Raw genomic sequence first — 26,033 nt, 5'->3', positions numbered from 1 at the left:
GGCAGTGGCCAATTATAATTGTGCCACTTGAACATTTGTCTTTTTCGAATCTTTTTATATTTTGTGTCACTGTCACTTCTTGGAATAGTGAGTTCCCCATGTTTGTATATTTACAGTATAAAACGTATTTACTTGTACATTATGTCGGTTTCAGAGACTATGCTCGTGAGACAGTTTTGGGATTTGGAATATGAATCAGTATTTAGTTTCTCTTATTGCGCATAATTTTGATCATCTCTTCTTGTTTTTTTGTTTTTTGTTTTGAGATGGAGTTTTGCTCTTGTTGCCCAGGCTGAAGTACAGTGGTACGATCTCGGCTCATCACAACCTCTGCCTCCTGGGTTCAAGTGATTCTCCTGTCTCAGCCTCCTGAGTAGCCAGGATTACAGGCATGCGCCACCAAGCCTGGCTAATTTTGTATTTTTAGTAGAGATGGGGTTTCTCTGTGTTGGTCAGGCTGGTCTCAAACTCAGGTGATCTGCCCACCTTGGCCTCCCAGAGTGCTGGGATTACAGGTGTGAGCCATTGCACCCAGCTGATCATCTCTTCTTATATTGTTGAAGAGTTTTTCTTTAATTACTATTTTTTCTTTTTTTCCTTTTCTTTGTCTTAAATGAAAGGCCAGAAGGCTTGGCTTTGCCTTTTGTTTTTATTCTTAGCTAACATATATATAGTACCTATTATGTACAGGTGCCACCACATGCTTTACTTACAGCAACTTATTTAATACCAGCAGCCTTCTAAAGAAGGCACTGTTGTTGTTTGTTGTTATTTCTATTTTACAAATGGCTTCGGCCTCGGAAACAGATTCATACAATGTTTTAGTAACTTGCCAAGCTCAAACCTATACCATGTGACTCTAGAGTTCATATAATTAAAAATTATACTACATGTATCTCCTACATGTGGCAGAAGCCCAATTCAGCATCAGTGCTAACTCATGCAGCATGATCTTTTTTTTTTTTTTTTTTCCCTAAGCTATTCTGATATAGATTGACTCTTTAACTGATGATTTTATAGTCCTCTTAGCTTACTTGAGGTTTGGAATTGTTAGACCTGCACATACTATTTTGGATGTGGAAGTAACATTTTTGAAATCATGTTTTGATCTCATCACCCTTCTTAAATTAACTTCTGTATTTTAAAGCCAAGCACATTAACTGTAAAATAATAGGTAGTAATTTAGTTAGTATTTTCATGACAATGGTTATTATAGCATGTTATTGGGTGCAATGCCCTCAGTTAAAACTAAACCACAGAATTTTTCTTCCTGGGAACTTATGACCCTTCATTTAATTTTATTTTTAATACATTTTTAACTTAGTTTTAGATTTCACAAGGTTGCAAAAATAGTACAGAAAGTTCCCATGTACTCTGCACTCAGTTTTTCCTAACATTAACATCTTACATTACTGTGGTTCTTTTGTCACAACTAATGAACCAATATTACTATATTCTTACTATTTTATTTTTAAAGATGGAGTTTCGATCTTGTTGCCGAGGCTGGAGTGCAATGGCACAATCTTGGCTCACTGCAACCTCCGCCTCCCGGGTTCAAGTGATTTCCTGCCTCAGCCTTCCAAGTGGCTGGGATTACAGGCATGTGCCACCACGCCTGGCTACTTTTTGTGATTTTAGTAGAGACGAGTATCATCGTGTTGATCAGGCTGGATGGTCTTGCACTCCTGACCTCAGGTGATCTACCCGCCTCGGCCTCCCAAAGTGATGGGATTACAGGCTTGATCCACTGCCCTGGCTAACATATTATTAATTAAACTCCATGCTTTTTTGGGATTTTATTAGTTTTTCCCATCCCTTTTCTGGTCTAAGATCTCATCTGCGACATCATGTACAGCCCTTTATTACATGCAGAAAGTTTTGAATAGCCCTAAATATGTTGCATTGTATGTGTTTGCATAATCTTTGCATATAAACCCTTCTTAAAGTTGAATCATTGATCTGGGATACTAATGGCTTTTTAAGAATTGATTGATTTAAAAATGGTATAAATATATACAAGAGGTTGTGGTTTTCCTTCCTCCCATATTGATGTCAACTGAGATAAAAACTGCATGTGAAACTAGGTAACTGTCTTAAAACTATGCAACTGCTACCATCATTTGAAACTAATACAAGTTGGTGAGAGCTGATTAAACTTCCATGCTTCATGCCTTGTTTCTAGCCCAATCCACTGTATTTCAACATAGTGCTATAACATATTTTCTTTTACTCACCTACTTGATAGAGGAGGGTGTTGATGTGTGATATTATCAACAGTGCCTCTCATCTGTATTATTCCTTACAGTTGTCAGCTGCTGATAGGAACAGCAGAACAGTGTTTTTGTAGATTCCGATTCATTGAGTTTGGTGCTTATGAGACCTTTGGGATTATTTAGCTAAAATTCTTTTATTTTTAATCTCTGTGACATGAGCTTACCTACATAACCTTCACATGTACCCCTGAACCTAAAATAAAAGTTTAAAAATTAAAGTTAAAAAATTATCTTTTATTTTGGCATCTGAGAAAACTGAAGCCTAGAGAAGTAAAGTGACTTTTCTGTGGCTTCCTGATTCTCAGGTGCTCCTTTCATTTAGCCATCACAGTGACAGTGACAGTCTCAGAGGAGCTTCTCTTCAGTGGGCATTAGGTGGGCACCCAGTTTTCAGTAGTAGTAGATCTTATTAAACAGTGGAAGGTAGCATTGGAAACAATTTTGAAGCAGCTTTACTTTAAGTGGTCGTTCTTCCTGATAAAAAGAAAAAGGAGATTCTCCTTAAGGTTGCAATGATTGTAAATAGCTTGTCCCTTCTGTAAGATTTTACATATGAAGTTGTTTCTTACAATTGTTTTACGAATGGTATAGTCTTTTTTTCCTTCCTGTCAGGGTTAGATTTTCGATCACAGTACTTTTTGTTAGAAAATAAAATATGACTGGGGTACCAATTAGAAGGATTTTTGTTTAGTTCTCATCTCCTCAAAAAGGTTAAGTTTAAGTAATTAGTTAAAACATGTTAATGAGTTTCTTTGTGAAATGTTTTTGTTTTAGTTACTTACACATTGGGCATGCAAAAGCTGCTCTTCTGAACCAGCACTACCAGGTTAACTTTAAAGGGAAACTGATCATGAGATTTGATGACACAAATCCTGAAAAAGAAAAGGAAGATTTTGAGAAGGTAATTAAAAGTGTAGTGATGACCCTTTGTCAGAAAAGTTAATTAAAGTTACAGGATTACCTAATACCTTCATGGTATGAAAATAAATTTTGTTCTCATAGCTGCTTTTTCCCCCTTATCTATATATTCCATGTCTGAAACCTAAGCCAAGAAACATCGAGCTCTCATACCAAAAAAACTTAAAATTTATTTTTCTTTTCCCAAGTTACAGATCGTACCTGAATGATATATTTTCCTATAATACCAATTTATTAAATGAATTGGTCACTGGAGGCAGGTTTTTTGGTCATATAATCTTAAGTTTGTGAATGAAATAAACACTAAGTAGGTATTGGAAAAATGTGAAGGTTTCCTAGCCTCTTATCTTTTTTCAGAAGTATGGCAGTGTATTCAAAGAGAGGGCAAATGATTGTCAGTTCTCCCAGTAATGACCAGCTTTTCCAAAGTAAATATAAAACTCCATCATGAGATCAGCTTTCTCAGATGGAAATTTGGAGGCTAATGTAATGCATATCTATCTCTTTTTTTTCTTTTTTGATCTAATATCATGTAACTTCCACAACCATTTTCAGGCTAAATAAGACTGATGGTCTATATTACATTTGCCTAAATGCAGTATCAAGGGTTGAAAAAGCACGAAAAAATGGGAAAGATATACTGGTGGTTATTTTGGTTTCTTATTACAGGTTATCTTGGAAGATGTTGCAATGTTGCATATCAAACCAGATCAATTTACTTATACTTCGGATCATTTTGAAACTATAATGAAATATGCAGAGAAGCTAATTCAAGAAGGGAAGGCTTATGTGGATGATACTCCTGCCGAACAGATGAAAGCAGAACGTGAGCAGAGGATAGAATCCAAACATAGAAAAAACCGTAAGACACATTGTTTTATGTTTTAATTGATATTCTTATCTTTTGCTTCTTGAGTAGAATGTGATTTCTTTTTAATAAAAGCTGCTAGTTTAAACACATTTGGGTATATGACTCATTTGTCTTAGAAATCTTTTTTCTTTATCATCTTTATGTTTTTATTATTTTAACATCACAGCTGCATATGAATATGCCCTTAGTGTCTCACTTATGTGTAGTTTTTTACATTGTATTCAGTTTGAAGGATTCCTTCTGGAACATTTTACAGTTTTCTTTTTTCTATAATACAATTTTTGATGATAATGTTGTCACCCAAGTCTTCCTTTTGGCATGTGGGTAAATGTGAATATAATATATAAGCTCATTACTAACCTACGTCTCTGAAATATCACTTGACTAAAGAGCATATCTTTCTTATTCATGATTTCTCTCCTGAACTTCTGAATTGGGCTATTTTCATTCTGTAATTATGTTACCAGAACCACACTGTATTTAAATCTTGAGTGTCACATTTGGGAAGTACTGGTAAATTGAAGTAGTTATAATGAGTCTTTTTTCTTTTGAAAAGTTTCTCTACATTTTCAAAGATGGCAAACAAATGGATTTTTAGACTTACCTTGATGCTTTGTGGGCAAGTGTCTTATATTTTTAGCAGCTTCCACAGAAAATTATTGTTTAACAGTTCTTATCGATGTGGGGCAGGTTGTTTGCTAGATATTCTGATATAGGTAAAACCATAGCCACTTGAAATACAGAGTCCTTATTTTCTAGTATTCTTTTTTTTCTTGTATCATGGTCTGTTTTCTATCGCCTTTTATTTTCTTGGATCCAAGAGTATCCTGCTTCTCATTGGGATGAGAAGGGGCTTTCAGGGAGCCCAGGAGCTCAGACTCTCAGCCCGAACTGTGTTCTTCAGACAGGCACGGGCTGTAGTGCCAATGCCTGTGGAACCTTAGGGCTGGACCAAACCATTCTGTCCTCTAGGCATGAGGTGGCTAAAGAAGAGAATGCTTCTGCTTTAAAGGCAAAATGTTAAATTTGAGGGAGATGAGAAGAGAAGGGGCTGGCCGGTTGTGCCATGATGGGAAGGGAAACACTAGGTGAGCAGAGCCTTCAGGCTTTGTACTTTTTCTTGTGCTTAATTGAAACTACATGAGTGGAATGTATTGATGTCACCTTTTCTAAAACATATTTGTATATCCTAAATGTATTGTGAAACTTCTTTCATTAAAAAAATGATGGATTTGCTCTTGGTGCTGGATACTGGAACTATTAGAGTGTTTTTAAACTAACACAGGGTGTTTATAAGACAATAACATGAAAATTTATGTCAAATTATAGCACTATTAGAATAATTTAAATTTAAGCAGATTAATAAACTAATATAATTATCACTTTATAGCTATTGAGAAGAATCTACAAATGTGGGAAGAAATGAAAAAAGGGAGCCAGTTTGGTCAGTCCTGTTGTTTGCGAGCAAAAATTGACATGAGTAGTAACAACGGATGCATGAGAGATCCAACCCTTTATCGCTGCAAAATTCAACCACATCCAAGAACTGGAAATAAATACAAGTAAATATGTCTCCTTCAATATGCTAGGTAGCCTTCTGTGCTTTTGTTTTGATCTTCTGTAAATATGGAGCAGATGCAAAATAGTCAAGAAGCCTGGCCTTTTGTTCATGCATGGGTTAACTGGCTGGTGGACTTCTATAAAGGCATGTAACCTTTTCAGGGCCTGTTTGATCACCTGTCAGTTAAGGTTATACTACTTTATTTCTAAGATCACTTCCATCTATGAAAGTCCTGAGTCTGCCTAGAGCTGCTTTTTTTGTATTGATTAGGTAAACTGTGATGTATACCTTTAGGTGAAGGTACTTCTCTTCCTGTAATAAACTTTGAGTCTACTTTGCACAGATTGATTCCCAAAAGTGATAATATTGAAAACTTCCAGGAATATGAACAATACAGGAAAGTAACATGTGTTTAGATTAGTTTTCTATGTGAATTTGTAGGTTAACAGATCTTTGTTTTAAATGGACCTTTTCCAAAAAAACTCTACTTTATAAAATAAACCATAATATATATTTTTTAATACTTTGGAGAAGCCTACTACACACAAATGCTGAATTAAGACTTCTGAAGAGAATGGTAAATGTAAATGATTACTTGGTTAGCTGATGTGATTTACTTTAAACTTATGGGTCCTGATACGTCCATATATAGACAAACGTGTGAGTAGCGTGATTATCATTTTTACTAGGATTACTCCTTGTTTTACTAAGGAAATCCTTTAAATACATTTGGAAAAGTGACTTTGGATACACATTTTCAGTATCAAATAATTACAAAGCAAAATGCAGTAGCATCTTAAGTATAACGGCTGGACACAGTGGCTCATGCCTGTAACCGCAACACTTTGGAAGGCTGAGGCAGAAAGATCTCTTGAGGCTAGGAGTTTGAGACCAGCCTGGGAAACATAGCAAGAATCTGTCTCTACCAAAAAAATAAATAAAATTAAAAATATTAGCCAGGTATCATGGCATGCTTCAGTAGTTCTAGCTACTTGGAAGACTAAGGCAGAAGGACTGCTTGAGCCCAGGAGTTCAAGGTTACATGGAGTTGTGATCATGTCACTTCACTGCAGCCTTGGTGAGAGAGTGAGACTCTGTCTCTAGACAGACAAACAAAAAGGACAGCATTGGCTGGGTGCAGTGGCTCATGCCTGTAATACGAGCACTTTGGGAGGCCTGGGTGATCGCTTGAGGCCAGGAGTTTGAGACCAGCCTGGCCAACATAGTGAAACCCCATCTCTTAAAAAAATACCAAAGTTAGCCAGGCATAGTGGCGCATGCTTGTAATTCCACCTACTCGGGAGGCTGAGAATCACTTGAACCCAGGAGGTGGAGGTTGCACTGAGCTGAGATCGTACCACTGCACCCTGGCATGAGTGAAAGAGCGAGACTGTCTCCAAAAACTAAAACAACAAAAGCATAATGCGCTAATATATGTGTTCTTTATTCAAATTGATACTACATGTAAATTGTGTGCATTATCTTAGTCAGAAATTGTTTCTAAGACTACTTCATCTTAAATTTTAATTAACCTAGTGATTTTCTGGTCCTTTGTTGTTGTTATTGTTTTTTTTTTAACACAGTGAATGGAGAACTGTTTTTGAGTACATTTGACTACAAATCTTTTAAGACTTTGAAGGATTTACTTGAGTAAGGTATTACTAAAGACTGGTTGAGACTCCATCTCAAAAAGATGTTCAAAAGCTAAATTACCTTAAAATTATGTAATGTATTGTTTGTTGCTTCCTACCATGCTGTACATTGGTCATTACAGAAATATGATTATAGAATTTGTCAAGCCAGTACCTAATTTTTTAATTAAATTGCAAATTTGCTTTTTTGTTTTAATACTGAGTTGATAACTGACTTATCCTTCTCAGAGGCTGCTAATGTTTTGAAATACTTTGAGTATTATAAGTTATAAAACCTTTTGGTATTTAAGAATCTCTTAACTTGTAAAAAATTATATTTTAAACTAGTGTTGTTATTTATAATGCCCAGTCTAAGATGGAAAGGATAAAATGTTTTATGGTTTTCTTAATTTTCTTTTTTTCTAGTGTTTATCCAACATACGATTTTGCCTGCCCCATAGTTGACAGCATCGAAGGTGTTACACATGCCTTGAGAACAACAGAATACCATGACAGAGACGAGCAGTTTTACTGGATTATTGAAGCTTTAGGCATAAGAAAACCATATATTTGGGAATATAGTCGGCTAAATCTGAACAACACAGTGCTATCCAAAAGAAAACTCACATGGTTTGTCAATGAAGGACTAGTAGATGGATGGTATGTTTAGTGTTGCTAACAATTGACAAGAAGTAGGGACATAGTAGATCAGTGATTTTTAAACTGCTTGAGAGATAGGAAAGTTATTGGGAGGAGGGGGAATGGGTAGGCCTATAGAATTCCTGGTTCTTATCTTCATCTCAACCAGTACATTAGGGTTCCCCTTTCTTGTTTTAATGCCACTAATATGGAATGCTTATTAGGAATCATGGATTGAAAAACACACGAGGGCACGTCCTCTGCAAGTCTTAGCATTTAATAGGAAAATGGTTATGACTTTCTGTTCCTTGGTATATTTGGTTACTGATCTCTACTCTCTGCTTTTCAGCTAGGTCCCAAGAAGGTAAAAATACCCTTAAGTCAAAGGGAAGATGTAAAAGTTTATCTTGAGCTCCATTAAAAGGATATTACTGCATACTTAGTGAGGTTTGCAAATGCCTGCAGAATATTAATTTCTTAAATATATTGTTGTTTTATTACAAAGGTCTTTATAAAGTATATTCATACATGAATGGCAAGATACCATCTTTTTTCTGATTCTTGTGGTCCTATATGGAATAGGGACCTTGAAAATGTTTGTTAAATAAAAATGTATTAATGCATGGGATTTCCATATTTGAAAAGTCACCATTATGTCTTTTTTTTTTTTTAATGTTCTTCTACTGTTTTCAGTAGTGCATTTATTTTACTGTAGTATTTGACAAGTCAGCAGTTACCCTATTCCTTGAACTTGGGCTCACTAGTATTGCCATCTGCCTAGTTAGTATAACCAGCTCTCAGCCAAATGTTTAATAAGCTGAATATAATTTATTATTGATTAAGTATCTTCTCACCACATCTACACATTAAAATATATCCTTGGTACTTAAAATTTACATATTTCCAGGGATGACCCCAGATTTCCTACGGTTCGTGGTGTACTGAGAAGAGGGATGACAGTTGAAGGACTGAAACAGTTTATTGCTGCTCAGGTGCGTCAGGTTTCTTTTCCAGCTTCTCTGTTTGAAATTTCAGGTACCTCTATTACTGTCCCTTTAGTCTTTATTATCTCTGTTGTTCTTTCTATTCCTTGTTTGTGCCTTATGATCCAAGGGCAGACTTTTTTTTTTTCTTTTTTTAAACAAAGGAGTATGTTTATTACTGTTTATAATAGTGAAAAATTGAAAATGTCCTAAACTCCTAAGCTAGGTTTGGACAAAGGCAGCTGAAGTATTTATAGCAGTGAATTATGTGATTGTTGACTGTGACCAGTCTGTAGACTGAACCTTTACAGTGAACTGTTTAAGGGTAACCAAATTAGTTTGTGTACACTGAGTTTTATATTGCACTGGAGGTACACTCGTAAGTATTTCTCGAGTTAATTTTTTTCTAAACATGCTTAGCACGAAAAAAAGGCAAAGTTCTAATTAATACTTTTTGCCCTTAAAATCATGTTATTATTTTCTAGGGCTCTTCACGTTCAGTTGTGAACATGGAATGGGACAAAATCTGGGCATTTAACAAAAAGGTATTTATTTTAACTCTCTGTCTTCTTTTCTCCTGCCTAAGTCCCAAATTATGTACTAGAAGTCATTACTGTGCTCATGGTAGAGAACAGTTTGTGAAGAATTTTAACATTTTGCAGACTTTCAGGAAAATGGAATGTTTTCCTTTTTTAAATACATGAAGAACATTAATGAAGCCTATTAACTATTCCAAATAAGTAACAATGATTGAAACAAAAAAACTTGGAATTATGGGGAACAGTAATAGTTTTTTCCTTAAATTTTTTATGAACACTCTGCATTTCATTTTCTACTTTCAAGCTGCGAGCTCTGTGTAAGAAGGTATTACTTAATGCTTTTATTTGCCTTAAACATAGCTTTTAGCATATTATATGTTAAAACCTGAGATGTTATATGGCTTTGAAGCACAATCACATTTATATAAAGGACTTGCTTATGCAAACACATTGAAAATGCATTATTCATAGTGTTAAAAACCATGTCCTCTGGTTTTCTTAGTGCCAAAGGGGAGATTTGGATAACTCGATTCTACCATTCCCTCGTGTGCTGAGAGGACATAGAATTTTAAAATTATATATTTTATTGAGTTGTATCGAAGGCTCATTAATTACAGTTCCTTTGTCTTATTGAATCCAGCATTTTTTTTTTAACTGTCTGTTAACTGAAAGTCAAATGAGGAATACAGCCTATTGACATTGTTAATTATTAATTGGAAAGCAGATGCTTAGACACTATAATAAGGCAAATCATTCAAATGCCATGTTTTAAATGATGGTTTCTGTGATTGTGTTCTGTAAATTCTTATTTGAGATTGCTGCTTGATGGTGCTGATGTCTTGCCTCGAGAAATAGTTGCTTGTTTCGCATGTGTCTTGAATTTGTTTTATTTTGGTCTTTTGTGTTTAGTTTTTGATACGTAAAGGAATTGTTAATTGGTTCTTTCTGTTGCTGCAGTTACTAATAATAAATATGAGTAGAATTTGCGGGCAAAGTTAACATTGGTGTACTTTTCATTAACAATACGATTTTTAATGATTGTAAGTTTTAATAAAGTTAAGCATGGGCACTTTAGATATCTGAAATATATTTTATTGTACTCAAATAGTTCTGTAGGGTCTGTTAAGGTGAACAGCACATTTCTCTATCTTCTTTCATATTCTCCCTAGAGAAAGAACTTTCAACTCTTCTAGATAATTCTTTTGGTATTTATTGCTTATATTTCTTTTCTTTTTCCTTCTTTCTTTCTTTTTTTTTTTTTTTTTTTTTGAGACAGAGTCTTGCTCTGTTGCCCAGGCTGTGGCACAGTCTAGGATCACGGCAACCTCCACCTCCTGGGTTCAAGTGATTCTCCTGCCTCAGCCTCCTGAGTAGCTGGGACTACAATTGCTTGCCACCACACCTGGCTAATTTTTGTATTTTTGGTAAAGATGGGGTTTTACCATGTTGGCCAGGCTGGTCTTAAACCCCTGACCTTGTGGTCCACCCGCCTCAGCCTCCCGAAATGCTGGAATTACAGGCATGAGCCACTGCGCCTGACATATTGCTTATATTTCTGAATGAAATATATGTGTTAAACTGATTTTTTAGTTACATTTAGACATGCTAGTTGACTTCCCATGATGGAAGATAAATAATTTGGCCTTTTACTTTTTCTCCTTTTTGGTTTGCTTGTAGTCGATTGTCTTGCTTTGTCTCTTCCTCTCATTTGCTTATTTTTCCTTTTTTTTGTTCTTGTTTTTCTGTTAAAAAAAAATAAAATTAGGCCAGGTTATCATGCCTATAATCCCAGCAGTTTGGAGGGCCAAGGCAGGAGGATTGCTTGAGCCCAGGAGTTTGAGACCAGCGTAGGCAACGTAATGAGACCCCATCTTTACAAAAAAAACAAAATTAGTTGGGCCTGGTGTCGTGCGCTTGTAGTTCCAGCTACTTGGAAGGCTGAGATGGGAGGATCACTAGAGCCCAGGAAGTCAAGGCTGCAGTGAGCCGTGATCATGCCACTGCATTCCAGCCTGGGTGACAGAGTGAGTCCCTGTCTCAAAAATAAAAATAAAATATTTTTTCCTCTTTCCACCCCTGTGTACTTTTCTTTTCTTTTTCTTTTTTTTGAGACAAAGTCTCACCCTGCCACCCAGGCTGGAGCGCAAGGGTGTGATCTTGGCTCACTGCAACCTCCACCTCCCAGCTTCAAACGATTCTCCTGCCTCAGCCTCCTGAGTGGCTGGGATTATAGGTGTCCGCCACCAAGCCCAGCTAACTTTCATATTTTTAGTAGAGATAGGGCTTCACCATGTTGGACAGGCTGGTCTCAAACTCCTGACCTCGTGATCTGCCCACCTTGGTCTCCCAAAGTGCTGGGATTACAGGCATTAGCCACTGTGTCTGGCCCCCCTAAGTACTTTTCTAATTCTGTCTCCACAACGTGTGCAAATTTCCCACCAAGATATTCAGATGCATTAGGTATACTTTCAGTTTCATTTTGGAGACATCTCTGCCAGAGCCTTCTGTGCTGCCCTGGAACCTGATCTGGATTCAGGGCTCATTGGCTTCTGAGGCACAGCTGTCTTCCTAGGTCTCTTCATCATCCTTCTAGGGATTCCCTTTGCTTTTGTTCTGTGATGGACATTACAGAACATTGCTCCATTTTTGCATCTTCTTTTTTTTGTATCACCTTCTTGCTTTGCTGTGCTGTACTTCTGGTAGCTCCCTAACAGGGGAGCATGGGATGAAGAAGATTTTTGAAACCTTTTATCAGATCTGTGTTTTTAGTCTGAAATTTCATGATGATAGGTCTTGCTGAGGGTCTCTTTTCATCCACATCCATTGGAAGAACATGTAGCTTCCATTCTGGAAACTCATTCCTTCAGTTCTGGGAAATTTTCTTGAATTCTTTTTCTTTTTTTTTTTTTTTGAAACAGTCTCACTCTGTTCCCCAGGCAGTGGTGCAGTCTCGGCTCACTGCAACCTCTGACCCCCAGCTTCAAGCGATTCTCCTGCCTCACCCTCCTGAATAGTTGAGATTATAGGCGCCTGCCACCGCGCCCAGCTAATTTTTTTTTTTTTTGAGACAGAGTCTCACCCTGTCGCCCAGGCTGGAGTGCAATGGTGCGATCTTGACTCACTGCAGCCTCCGCCTCCCGGGTTCAAGTAATTCTCCTGACTTATCTTTCTGAGTAACAGGGATTATAGGTGCACGCTGCCACACCCAGCTAATTTTTTGTATTTTTAGTAGAGATGGAGTGTCACCGTGTTCCCCAGGCTGGTCTCGAACTTGTGAGCTCAGGCTATCCACCCATGCGAGGACTACAGGCATGAGACACTTTGCTTGCCCCAGCTAATTTTTGTAGTTTTAGGAGAGGCGGGGTTTCACCATCTTGGCCAGGCTGGTCTTGAATTCCTGACCTTGTGATCCACCCGCTTAGGCCTCCCAAAGTGCTGGGATTACAGGTGTGAGCCACTGCACCTGACCTTGTATTCTTTTTCTTTCTTCTCTACTGTGCATTTCTTCTCTCCAGAATTCTTCTTGGGAAGATGTTGGGCCTCCTGGACTGGTCCTCTCATTTTGTTTTCTGTTTTATTTTCCTTCTTGTGTTTAGTTTCTCACAGATCTATTTAATTTTTATCTTCCCACCTTTCTATTGAATTTTATTTATGCCATTATAGTTCCAGTGTTTCTCTTGTTCTCCGAATTTTCAAAATAACTTTCTATTCTTGTTGCATGGTATTAATAGTAGTTTTTTTGCAGAGTAGCATCTCTTTTCTCCATTTTGTTCATTTTGGTTTCTTTCACATTAAAGGCATTTTCTCAGGTGTCTGGTTAGCCTTGGTTATCTGCTTATGTTTAATATCAGGAAATAAAGAGTGATTAGAAGCCCAAAGAGCAAGAGTTGGGCTTTCAACTGAGCTTCACTGTATAAACATCTTTGTTGGAGAAGTTCCATGACAGTAATTTTATATCTTTACTCATGGATTAGGCAGTTTTCCCAGAGGCGCTTCATCGAATCACCTTCCGGGGAGTGTGAAGTCCTGGCTGCCAGGTTTTGGGGCCGAATTAGGGAAGACTACTGAGGGTTTTTTACATTTACTATCATAAATTCATTATTCCCCTTGTCTCTTGTGCAGTACCCTCTCCTTTGGCTCTTTCTGGTGTCTGACAGGATCTAGATACCTTCTTATTCACAGAGTAAACTTCCATTCTTTTGTCAAGGTAGGGGAGAGGCAGTTGCCTGGTTATATAGAGTGGGGAGGGGATCTTTCTATATGTTTTTCAGCTTCCAGAATTTTGTTGCTGCTTTTTTTTTTTTTTTTTTAAAGACAGAGTCTTGTTCTGTCGCCCAGGCTATGGTGCAATGAATGGCGTGATCTTGGCTAACTGCAACCCCTGCCTCACGGGTTCAAGCAATTCTTCTGCCTCAGCCTCCCGAGTAGTGGGGATTACAGGCACCCACCACCACACCCAGCTAATTTTTGTATTTTTAGTAGAGACAGGGTTTCACCATGTTGGCCAGGCTGGTCTGGAACTCCTGACCTCAGGTGATCTGGCCACCTAGGCTTCCTAAAATGCTGGGATTACAGGAGTTTTCCACCGAGCCTGGCTTTCTCTTTTATTATACTAATCCTTCTGGATTTGTGTCTTTAAACAAAAGAAAACCTTTCATTTCTTTTAAGTGGGGGGATTGGGAGAGAGTGAAAGTTGATGATTATTTTCAGTATGCTTTCTTTCTCCTGAATCCTATGAGGTCTTTAATCATTAGACACTATCTTTAAAACGTAGCATTGTTTTTAGTCAATTGGTAGTGAAAAGGAAATCATTCTGATCATTACTTTGTTTCTGTTGCTGGCCTTCATGATGTCTTCATACAACGAAACCCATTCCCTTCAATTCTTAGGTACATAATCATCTTATTTAGAGTTCATGGCACTCTAAATCTCTAATTATTGCTTTGTTGTTTTCTAGCTTACTCTATTTTTCTTCTCAAGCACTGTGGGTAACATTTAAGTGAAGCATCAGTGAACTAAATTTAGTTTCATGGAGTTGTGAAGTAAGTGTTACTGGCAGAGCTAAATCATTCTTTGGACACTCTCCTACTCTTAACTAACTCAGCATTTTTTTTTTTTTTTTAAAGCAGCTTCTGTTAGAAAAAAAAAGTAGCTAGATTTGTTTGCATGCTCCTTTGGAGAAAAAGCCTCATTTATGGAGTGAATTGTGCATGTTAAAGAAAAGAAGGGAGAAATGGATGAAGGGGAAGAGACGTGGGGTGATTAGTTTTCTCAATATCCCTTCAACAATACTGTGATCCTTGTTTTCTTAGCCTGAGTTTTCATCTTGATAGCAAACTAGTACTTAATATTTTTTTGTCATAGTTATATGGAATATAGCTATAAATAATTTTTTTCCTTGGTAGTGGTAGGAGACATTTCAAGAGGTTACTTTGTATTAACCATACTAATTTTCTTCTTGCTTTTTACTTAACTGTTAAGATTTTAACTTTTTAGTCAGGGCAGAAGAGTCACAGGTTTAAGATGTTCATCATAGAGTTGTTATCAATCTCTATCAACCCTGATTGACTGCTTTCATTTTAAAATGTATGTATTTCAGTAGTATGATAGTTCTTTTCCCAACTCTCATCTCAACCCCCTTGCATTTGTTCCCAGCTAATAAAGTATGTAGAGACTTCTCTCTGACTCCACAAATAAGGAGTCTTCTTCCAGTGAAAGTTTTCTTGAAAATTAAACCCCAATAAGTAAAACAAAAGCATAGGTGTTCTGGTTGAAGTATGTGAAGGCAATCTGGAGACCCTCTTGTCCTTCCCCTCTGCTTAGTGCTACTGGGGCACCTCTTTGAAATCCTTAGGACTCTTTGGAGTAATTTGAAAATCACTGATCCAGAGACTTTTAGAATTGCATACTTTCAGAGCTAAAAACACCTTTTGAATCTTGTAATCCAAGTTTCCCAAATATGCCCGATCCTAACCATCCTATGGAATGCTTGTTAAAAATTAGGTTTCTTTTTGAGAGTCTCGCTCTGTTGCTAGACTGGAGTGCAGTGACGTGATCTCGGTCACTGCAACCTCCACCACCCAGGTTCAAGTGATTCTCCTGCCTCAGCCTCCTGAGTAGCTGGGACTACAGGTGTGTGCCACCACATCCAGCTAACTTTTGTATTTTTAGTAGAGACAGGGTTTCACCATGTTGGCCAGGATAGTCTCGATCTCTTGACCTCGTGATCCACCCGCTTCAGGCTCCCAAAGTGCTGGGATTACAGACATGAGCCACAGCACCTGGCCTAAAAATTGGATTTCTGAAATTTAAGTCATACCGTTAAAATTTTAATTTTTGGGGGGATAAGTTTTCTTAGAATCTGTGCTCACAACTGTCCCAAGTGATCATTAAAATTAGTCAAGTGTAAGAAACATCCTTCTGTTCTTTTTGTCAGCTGAGGAAACAGCTGCAGTGAACTAAGTTTCTCAGGCAGGGTTGTCTAGTTTACCTTTTTACAAGAAATTGTATCTTACTGGCCTAAATAAGGAATAGTCAGTTATGAATTAAATCTTTGATTATTCCAGCTGAAAGGAGAAATCCTTAACTAGTAAGAATGACCTTTAAGCCTCAAGGAAGGAATGAAACAGTAAATTTGAGAAGGCTGGCACTGATTTAGTATTAGTATGAAATATAAGCAGATGAGGATTAGCAGACGAGGAGAAGTTAAATAGCTTTTCAAACTTTGCATGAATGACTCTCTGAGGATGGCTTCCTCTCTGAGTTCATTCAGAATTTCCACGATATTCTTTTCAGAAGCTGAAAACTACCTTCAACACTGACAAAAGCCAATCCGATAATGGTAACAATGGAAAAATAAAAACAGGTTTAATTATACCACTGTTTCCTACATTCTCCTAATGAGAAAAAATAACTTCTATCACTTAATTATTTGTTTGCTTTCATCTACATTTTTCTCACATGTGCTTTATATATAGTGTCTGAACATTGCTATTGTGATTGGTCATCATGGCTAATTTCACACTCGACAGTGAAGTGAGAAAAATACATCAGCTCCAGAAGGGGATGCTACTACTGATTTGGAAGTAGAATAGTTTAGAGCATAATGTGTATGACCATTTATTCAGTCAATCTATAAATATTTATTGATTACCTGTTTGAGACAAGCCTTTGCTATGTACTCAGAATATACTGGTCTCTCTCTATATATAGCATGTAAACCAGTAGAGATATCATTTGTACTTTTAATCTATAGAATTGCCTTATTATAGTGACTAAATGCTATTCGGCTTTTGATGGTGATGTGTTACCCTAACACTGATTAAATAAAACAATACTGAAACAAAAATATCTGTATTCTCTTAAAATGGACTTCTCCAAACTACCAAATCAAATATCACATTTACGTTTAGAATTAAGGTATAATCCCACTGGATAATTTTTTTTACTAATACCTGATTTTAAAATTATTTTCAAAATAACTCTAATATTATGCTTTAATTGGTTTCATTTCACCTGCTAGTAACTATTCTTGGGAAAGAAGTCTAAATCTTTCATGAGTCTTGGTTTACAGTTATTTCTCTTTTTTCTGCTTGATGATAAATATCAAAAAAGAGTTAACAGATGAAAAAAAAATTAGTAAATGCAGTAACAAGAAAGCCAGTTAGTATTCCTGTGCTATTATTTATTTTATTTATGGCGCTTTATAAGCTCTCTCAGGGTTTTGACATGAAGATGTATTTGTTGCAGGTTATTGACCCAGTGGCTCCACGATATGTTGCATTACTAAAGAAAGAAGTGATCCCAGTGAATGTACCTGAAGCTCAGGAGGAGATGAAAGAAGTAGCCAAACACCCAAAGGTCACTCTTAACAGTTTCACCAATGTGTTTCTCTCTGTTAAAAGAAGGAGCAGGATAATAAAAAGGAAAATGTGCTTTCATGTCAGTGGCATGATTTCGAGATGATTTTCTATTCAACCTTTTTTGTCAGGATTTGATACTAATTGAAGTAAATCTTTTTGCAGATTTTTTTGCCTTAAAGAAGTTTGTTTAGTAACAGTCCATAGCACATCACACAGAACTGTTATGCTCAGGTGCTGCTTTTTTTTGTTCTGTAGAGTTAGCATATTTTAATGTGTAGTGAGAATTTATCTCTTCCTAGAGTAATTCTGAAAGATGAGAAATCGAAGGTGTAGTCTTTATTAACTAGGGTATTCACTGTCACCTTTGTCTTTAAGCCAAAACATTAGACCTACTACTGTTGAATCACAGCTTGACTTCAGAGTCTCTTACACTTCCATTTCCCCTGTTTTGGAAAGTATAAGTGAAGTGAAAATAGCATCTGTTCATTTAAATTCTGAATAGAATTTTTTTTTTTTTTTGGAAACAGCTGCACTTTGTGGCTCAGGCTGGAGTGTCAGTGGCATGATCCTGGCTCACTGACTCCTGGGCTCAAGTGATTCTTGTGCCTTAGCCTCCTGAGTAGCTGGGATTACAGGTGTGTGCCACTACACCTGGCAATTTTTGTATTTTTAGTAGAAATGGAGTTTTGCAATGTTGGCGGCCAGGCTGGTCTTGAACTCCTGGCTTAAATGATCTGCTCACCTTATCCTCCCAAAATACCGGGATTACAAGAATGAGCTGCTGTACCTGGCCCTGAATAGAAATCTTAAATACGAGTAGTATAGAGTTCCTCTTTGTTAAGTCACGGTCATCCCAGATTCTCATTATTGCTTAGTTGACAATTTTGAAGCAAAACAAGAATTTTTTTTTTTTTCCTTCCCTAATTTTGAGATGGGCCTTGCTCTGGTGCCCAGGCTGGAGTACAGTGGCATGATCTCAGCTCATTGCATCCTCTGCCTTGGGCTCAAGTGATCCTTCCACCTCAGCCCTCTGAATACCTGGGACTACAAGTCTCTTGCCTCCACACTTGGCTCATTTTTGTATTTTTTTGTAGAGACATGTTTTCACCATGTTGCCCAGGCTGGTGAAAGAGTTCTTTTATTTCAGCTTTACAAGTTGTCTGTATTTCAGTATATTTCATTATATACTGAAAATTACGTTCACAGACTAACTCAGATACTAGTAGCCAAACTTACAACTATGTTCATAGACTAACTCACATATAAGATGATATACATTGTAAAGAGCTATATATACTCTAAATTGTAGCCTTATATAATTGATTGTCTTCCCATGTATGTCATTAGCTACTTTTTAATTTTAAAGATTTGAATCCTAATAACATTTGGGGTGTGTGTTTAGTTGATTGATTTGGCTTTGCCTTTCTTTACATCTGGTTGTTTTGATCAGATAAGTAGTAGTATCTGACTTGTCACATCACCTACAGTACAGTTAGCATAAATCTGAAGCATACTGAATGTTTTAAATTTTCAATCATGAGAATAAAAGTTTTGAAGAGTTCTTTTTTTTTTTTTTTTTTTTTTTTTATGACAGTTGTGGTCAGATAGTTTAGATTAAATTACTAGTCTGGCCATGGTGACTTGTACCTGTAATCCTAGCACTTTGAGAGGTAGAAGTGGGAAGATCATTTGAGGCCAGGAGTTTGAGACCATTCTGGTCAACATAGCAAGACTCTGTCTCTACAAAAAAAAAATTAAAAAATTAGCCAGGCATTGTGGTTCATCCTTGTAATCCCAGAGGTAGGTGGATCGCTTGAGCCCAGTAGTTCAAGGCTACGTTGAGCTATGACTATACCACTGCACTCCAGTCTGTGCGACTGAGCAAGACCCTTCCTGCCTCAAATAAAATTTAAAAAATTAAATTACTAAGTACTCCTCATTGTTGAAAATAAGAACTAATTGTTAAGGAAGCACACTCTTAAATTGTGACTGGATTACTCAGTTTGCTCTGTGTAATTTTCATTATTACATTTCCCTCACAAAGTGTTTTATATTTAGCCTGTCAGTTTCTATTCTGAGCTTAGTATATTATCTGTTGTTATAACATACATTGGTGAATTCATTGAACAGTTGTTAAACACATGCTGGTTAATGTTTATTTCAAAAGGTCTTCTTGTACTTTTTTTCTTTTGAATTCTGCCAAATAAAAACTGAAATTATGGCATTATTTTTATTCCCTGCATCTCTTTTTCTTTCCATGTCATACACATTGGAAAGGCAGAAAATTTACTTATCTATAATTTATATAGGTAATAACTTTCTTTAAAGTCTGTCTTCTAAAATCTGAAAGGTCCATAATTTCCTGCTAAGGTAGCATCTGTTGTCCTGTAATGTTCCATAACCACTGCTTAAGAATGACTGATTTTTGCTGCAGAAGCAGTAAGATTCTAAGGATAGGAAGAAGATTCTAGTTGAAGAGATACTAAGTGATAAATAACACTGCCTTAGCTATGAAATCAATGAATGATTCTTTTAGGCTGGAAGTAATCTTAGGGGCAGGCTACCTCATCTAATTCCACTAACATTAGTGGTCAGGTTGCTGATCCAATGTCACAGAGCTGGAATTCAAACTCTTGATTTCTACTGAGGCCAAGTATGTATTGTATAAATGCTAAGAACAGAATTGGGAATATGTTGATGTTAAAATAGGTAGATGGAGAAAGAGTAAAGCATTTTCTTTCTAATATAGCAGTGAACTGCAATAGTTTAGAAGCACAGAAGACTGGTTAAAGAGTAGAATGAATGTATATATTTGCATACTGGGTTCCATAAGTTGTTGTTTCAACAGACACTCTGCTTTTCTTTATCAATCAGAATCCTGATGTTGGCTTGAAGCCTGTGTGGTATAGTCCCAAAGTTTTTGTTGAAGGTGCAGATGCAGAAACTTTTTCGGAGGGTGAGATGGTTACATTTATAAATTGGGGAAACCTCAACATTACAAAAATACACAAGTAAGAACTTTTTGTTTGTTTTCAAATAAACATGAGAGAAAAGTATTTTATTTGTATTTACTTGTCAGACATTACCTAATTCAGACACATGCATGCTGCTGACTAGTAAATCTGCCCAGATAGCTACTGCAAATTATGGACACAAATTAAATTGTTTTCCTTATATGTTTCAATTTAACAACAGGCTATCAAGATGTCTTTTATTTGTGGTGTTGAAAATTACGTCTGGATATAAAAAATAGTTGTAATGTTTTAATGAGAAATTACATGATAAAAAGACTCTGTACGTTTGCCTTGCATGGGGATCTTTTAGACAGAATTTATACGAAAATTTACTTTAAAATTGATTGGTTAATAATCAGTTTGACTTTCTAGTTACTATAGTGTGCTACACTTATGAATTTGATCTTTAGATTCTGTAAATGCAACATAGTATGCTTAAGATTAATTTATGTAAACTCTGAAATCTTAATTGCGCAGTTATTAAATATGATTGCAAATAATTGCCAAATGTTTTTAAATATAGTAATTCAGATTTTATAATGAATAATGCAGGTGGCTTTAAGTTAATAAATATGTACATGTTCCTCATCAAATGTACGTCAATCTGTTCTCTAGTTGATTATTAGTATCTCCATGGCAGTGATTGTATTGTATTTATCTATTAACCAGTATATATCTGGCATATTAGGAGTTCAAATAAATGTTTGATTTGAAATTTTTCCCAAGAAAATTTCTTATCTATTTATTACAAAATAAAACAAATTATTTTATAATATAAAATAATTATTATGGAACAAAATAATCAATTTATGGCAGCTGTGGTTAATATTTCTTTGAATACTTTTATATATAGAAATGCTGATGGAAAAATTATATCTCTTGATGCAAAATTGAATTTGGAAAACAAAGACTACAAGAAAACCACTAAGATCACCTGGCTTGCAGAGACTGCACATGCTCTTCCTATTCCAGCAATCTGTGTCACTTACGAGCACTTGATTACAAAGCCAGTGCTAGGAAAAGACGAGGACTTTAAGCAGTATGTCAACAAGAACAGTAAGGTAACCTTCCAAAGAAACCATATTTCACCTTTTACATTTTTCTTTAGAATTAAAAAAATTAATTTTATATATTTTGGATCCTCAGATAAAATGGAAAAGATGTGTAGAATTTTATTTAAATTTTACATCTTTATCAAAAGATCTAAGTTGGCCGAGCATGGTGGCTCATGCCTGTAATCCTAGCACTTTGGGAGGCCGAGGCGGGCGGATCGCTTGAGCTCAGGATCTTGAGACCAGCCTGGACAACATGGTGAAACCCCGTCTCTACAAAAAAAAAAACAAAAATCTAAAAAAAAAAAAAAAAAAGTAAGTAATGTTTCATTTTATAATGACAGAAAGTGAAGCACACACAGTGAGGTTAAGTAACTTGCCTGAGGATAAATAGTAGAGTTGGGATTGAAATCTGACCCTTGTATTTAAGTGCTACACCAGCATTAATTCAGCTAAGTCTGTACCTGCTTCTTGCATCATATTTATAGCAGGAAAATCATTTATTTCTTCAGGAATGCTAATCAGCTTATTTAAAAGCTTTCTTGAAGCTAGTCAGTTTATGAATGCTAACTTAAAAATGTGATAAATTGTCAATTTATTTTAATACTTCACTGTTTCATTGTCCTTAAGTAGTGAACTTTTTAACATAATCTGTTTTAAATGGGAATATTTTAGTTAGTGGAAACTGCTTGCATTTTAGAGTTGTTTTACTACCTTGATTTTGAGAAAAGTGTGTTTTGGTTTCATATCATCTTTACAGCATGAAGAACTAATGCTAGGGGATCCCTGCCTTAAGGATTTGAAAAAAGGAGATATTATACAACTCCAGAGAAGAGGATTCTTCATATGTGATCAACCTTATGAACCTGTTAGGTAAATAAATGTAACTGAACATCTAAATGAAAATGCTTAAAGTTCTTAAAGTGAATAATATTTTAGAAATTGGGCCGGGCGTGGTGGCTCACATCTTTAATTCCAGCACTTTGGGAGGCTGAGGCGGGCAGATCATGAGGTCAGGAGATTGAGACCATCCTTGTCAACATGGTGAAACCCGTCTGTACAAAAAAAAAAATACAAAAATTAGCTGGGCATGGTGGCGGGCACCTGTAATCCCAGCTACTGGGGAGGCTGAAGCAGGAGAATCACTTGAACCCGGGAGGCAGAGGTTGTAGTGAGCCAAGATGGCGCCACTGCACTCCAGCCTTAATGACAGCGTGAGACTCCATCCTCCCCCCTCAAAAAATTGAAATGGAACTTTCACTAAAATAACATACCTGACAAATCTTTGATCAGTTTCCTTTGTTTTATATTTAACATTTTAGACTTAACGTAATTTATTGTAACAAGTGATCTTTGAAACAGCATGCACATTGAACATAAATTATTCATTTCTAAAGCTGAACCATCTTATAATTAACTTTCTTGTAGCCCAAGTATAAAAAACAAAATTTCAGTACTGTGTATTACCTATCTTTGGGTGAAAATTATTACCATTATCTTTTGCTTTGTGGTATATTTTCACTAGATAATACAAATGGTACATTTAGAGGGAAAAAAATAACCAATATTTGTATTTTTTTTAAACCATGTAATAGGATATTAGAAGGAAAAATTTGTAAATTTTTGTCCCCTTTGTTTCTTTTCTGTTTGTCTCTGCTATTTTTTTAAGTTATATCTCTCTGTGGAGTCAAAACGACTCTGAGATTTAGACTTGTGAATCTAACTGCCTTTTAGGTATCTCTGAATAGATTCTTTCAGGCATTTCAAACTCAACATGTTCAAACTTCCAGGATCTAGGTATCATTTCTGATTTATTCTTCTCCTTCCCTTTTTCCACTCAGCAAACTCTGTTGTTTGTGTTGCCTGTCTAGTCCATCTCTGTGGATCCACTGCTCTGCCTTCTTTGAGGCCATAGCATTGCTTCTTGATTGCCAAAACCAGGCTCCCAAGTATCTCTTTGCCTCCAGTTTCATCCTTTTCCTATTCAGTTTTCACATGCCCACCAGTCTGAAAATTTCAGAGTAACAATTTTATCACATTTATCTACTGTTAAAAAATCTCTATTAGTAGGCCAGGCATTATAATTCATGATTATTATCCCGGCACTTTTCGAGGCTGAGACAAGAGGGCTACTTGAGGCCAGGAGCTCAAGACCAGCCTGGGCAACATAGTGAGACCCCATCTACAAAAAAAATTATAAATAAAGAATTAACCAGGCATGATGGTACATACCTGTAATCCTCACTGCTCGAGCAGCTGAGGCAGGAGGATTGCTTGAGCCCACGAGTTCAAGGTTGCAGTGACCTATAATTGCACCACTGCACTCCAGCCTTGATGACAGAGACAGACTCTCTCTCAAAAACAAGCAAACAAAAATATTGTTAGTTTTAGGGTAAAAATCTAAACTTTTTAGTTTGACATGCAAGATTTTTCATGTTATGGCCTCTCTTGATTCATACCTGTTGGAGTTTTCTCTCCCTGATCCCTTCTGTTCAACATATATACCAGATTTGCCTAGGGCTTTTCAAAAGTACTTGATGCCTTTTCCTGGAATGGCCTTGTGTCTGTTTCTTCATATGAGTAACCTTATTCATTTTAGTATCACATTTCCTTTAGTCAAATAAGTTCATGCATGCATACAGTGTAGCACAGTGCCTGATAGTTAGTAAGCCCTCAAGTATTTAGTGATGGTGGTGGTACCACCGACTAAAATAACAGAGTGTGTTCTCATTTTATTCTCAGAAAGCTTTTGAACTTTTCAACAAATACTGCTAGAAGAACTGAACAACCACATACAAAAGAACGAAGTTGGGCTCTATCTCATATCATATACAAAAATTAACTCAAAATGTATTAAAGACCTAAATGTAAAAGCTAAAACCTAAATGTAAAACTCTTAGAAGAGAATGTGAATGTAAATCCTTGTAACCTTAGCAATGCTGTTTTGGATACAACACCTAAATCACAAGCAACCAAAGAAAAAAAATAAATTGGACTTAATCAAGATTAACATATTTTGTGTTTTAAAGAAAGTGAAAAGACAGATCAGAGAATGGGAGAAAATATTTGCACATGTATCTGTTAAAGGACTTGTATTCAGAAGACAACCCAATTAACAATGGGCAAAGGATTTAAATAGATATTTCTTCAAGCAGATGTACAAATGGGCCATAAGCACATGAAAAAGCTCAGCATCATTAGTTGTTAGGGAAATTCAGATCAAAATGATAATGAAATATCATTGCATACTAATAGGATGGCTAAAATTTAAAAAAAGACAATAACAAGGGTTGGAATGTAGAGAAATTGGAGCCCATATGTATCACTGGTAGGGTTGTAGGATGGTTCAGCGACTTTGGAAAACAGTTTGATGGTTCCTCCAAAAATTAAACATGGAGTTACCATTTGACCCATCAATTCCATTCCTGTGTATTTGTCAAAGGAAAAGAGCATGTTCACACAAAAATGTGTACATGAATGCTTATAGCTGCATTATTCATCATTGCCAAAACGTGATAGTAGATTATTGCTAATTATACCCTTTGAAATTGAGAAATTCTTATAAATTATTATTATTTTTTTAAGAGACAGGGTATCTTACTCTCACCCAGGCTTGAGTGCAGTGTCATGACCTCCCTCCTATCTCAGTCTCCTGAGTAGCTGGGGCTACAGGCACGTGCCACTACACCCATCTAATTTGTATTTTTTGTAGAGACAGGGTTTCACCATGTTTCCCAGGCTGGTCTTGAACTCCTCGGCTCAAGTGATCCATCTGCCTCGGCCTCCCACAGTGCTGGGTCTAGAGACATGAATCACCATACCTGCCCTTAAATATTTTAAAATAAATGTTTTACAGAAATTCTACTTGTAAGCAGATTAGGTGTGGTATGTAGACAAATTTTCTTGAAGTCAAGAGTATCATTAACATCCATTAACACTCTTTGTTTTTGAGACAGAGTCTCACTCCGTCACCCAGGCTGGAGTGCAGTGGCACGATCTTGGCTCACTGCATCCTCTGCCTCCCAGATTTCAGCAAATTCTCCTGCCTCAGCCTCCTGAGTAGCTGGGATTACAGGTGCGTGTCACCACACCCGGCTAATTTTTGTATTTTTAGTAGAGATGGGGTTTCACCATCTTGGCCAGGCTGGTCTTGAGCTCCCGACCCTGTGATCTACCTGCCTCGGCCTCCCAAAGTTCTGGGATTGCAGGCGTGAGCCGCTGTGCCCAGCCATTATGCTCTTTCTATTGGCAAACAGAGCAGATGTAATTTTGCCCTGGGCTTAGCTGCTTCATATGTATGAAAGGTCATACATTGGAAGTTTGTAATAAGGACTGTCAGTTTTTATTTCTGCCTTTGTTGTTTATAAAACTACTCTGAAGAGGCTCTGATTTGAATAGTAAGAGAATGGACTATTTTATACTTCAAAAAGCCTTAACTGGATGAATGCAGTGGCTCACACCTGTAATCCCAGCACTTTGGGAGGCCGAGGAGAGCGGATCACTTGAGGTCAGGAGTTCAAGACCAGCTTGTGGCCAACATGGTGAAACCCTGGCTCTACTAAAAATAGAAAAATTCGTGTGGCGATGTGCACTTGTAATCCCAGCTCCTCGGGGCTGACGCAGGAGAATCACTTGAACCCAGGAGGTGGAGGTTACAGTGAGCTGAGATTGTGCCACTGCACTCCAGACT

The 26,033-nt window shown here is 36.7% G+C and overlaps 1 protein-coding gene across 3 annotated transcripts in view; it reads left to right on the top strand.

Moving 5' to 3' along the window:
• Window positions 1–26,033, top strand: part of EPRS1 (glutamyl-prolyl-tRNA synthetase 1) — a 78,288-nt gene that overhangs the window by 16,557 nt on the left and 35,698 nt on the right. For 2 of the 3 annotated variants that reach the window (XM_032289269.1, XM_032289271.1), the window contains 11 exons: window positions 3,048–3,174; window positions 3,861–4,053; window positions 5,453–5,624; window positions 7,681–7,914; window positions 8,801–8,885; window positions 9,362–9,421; window positions 9,720–9,740; window positions 17,165–17,275; window positions 20,152–20,288; window positions 21,145–21,352; window positions 22,104–22,216. In XM_032289269.1, the coding sequence (XP_032145160.1) occupies window positions 3,048–3,174; window positions 3,861–4,053; window positions 5,453–5,624; window positions 7,681–7,914; window positions 8,801–8,885; window positions 9,362–9,421; window positions 9,720–9,740; window positions 17,165–17,275; window positions 20,152–20,288; window positions 21,145–21,352; window positions 22,104–22,216 (1,461 nt within the window). The remainder of the gene's footprint in view (window positions 1–3,047; window positions 3,175–3,860; window positions 4,054–5,452; window positions 5,625–7,680; window positions 7,915–8,800; window positions 8,886–9,361; window positions 9,422–9,719; window positions 9,741–17,164; window positions 17,276–20,151; window positions 20,289–21,144; window positions 21,353–22,103; window positions 22,217–26,033) is intronic. The other variant, XM_032289270.1, reaches the window with a different exon arrangement.

Source organism: Sapajus apella, unplaced genomic scaffold (assembly GCF_009761245.1).
Source record: "Sapajus apella isolate SASKATOON/1434 unplaced genomic scaffold, GSC_monkey_1.0 scaffold22, whole genome shotgun sequence".
Classification (NCBI taxonomy): domain Eukaryota; kingdom Metazoa; phylum Chordata; class Mammalia; order Primates; family Cebidae; genus Sapajus; species Sapajus apella.
Note: the sequence above shows the minus strand (reverse complement) of the source record. Positions and strands in the feature narration are given on the sequence as shown.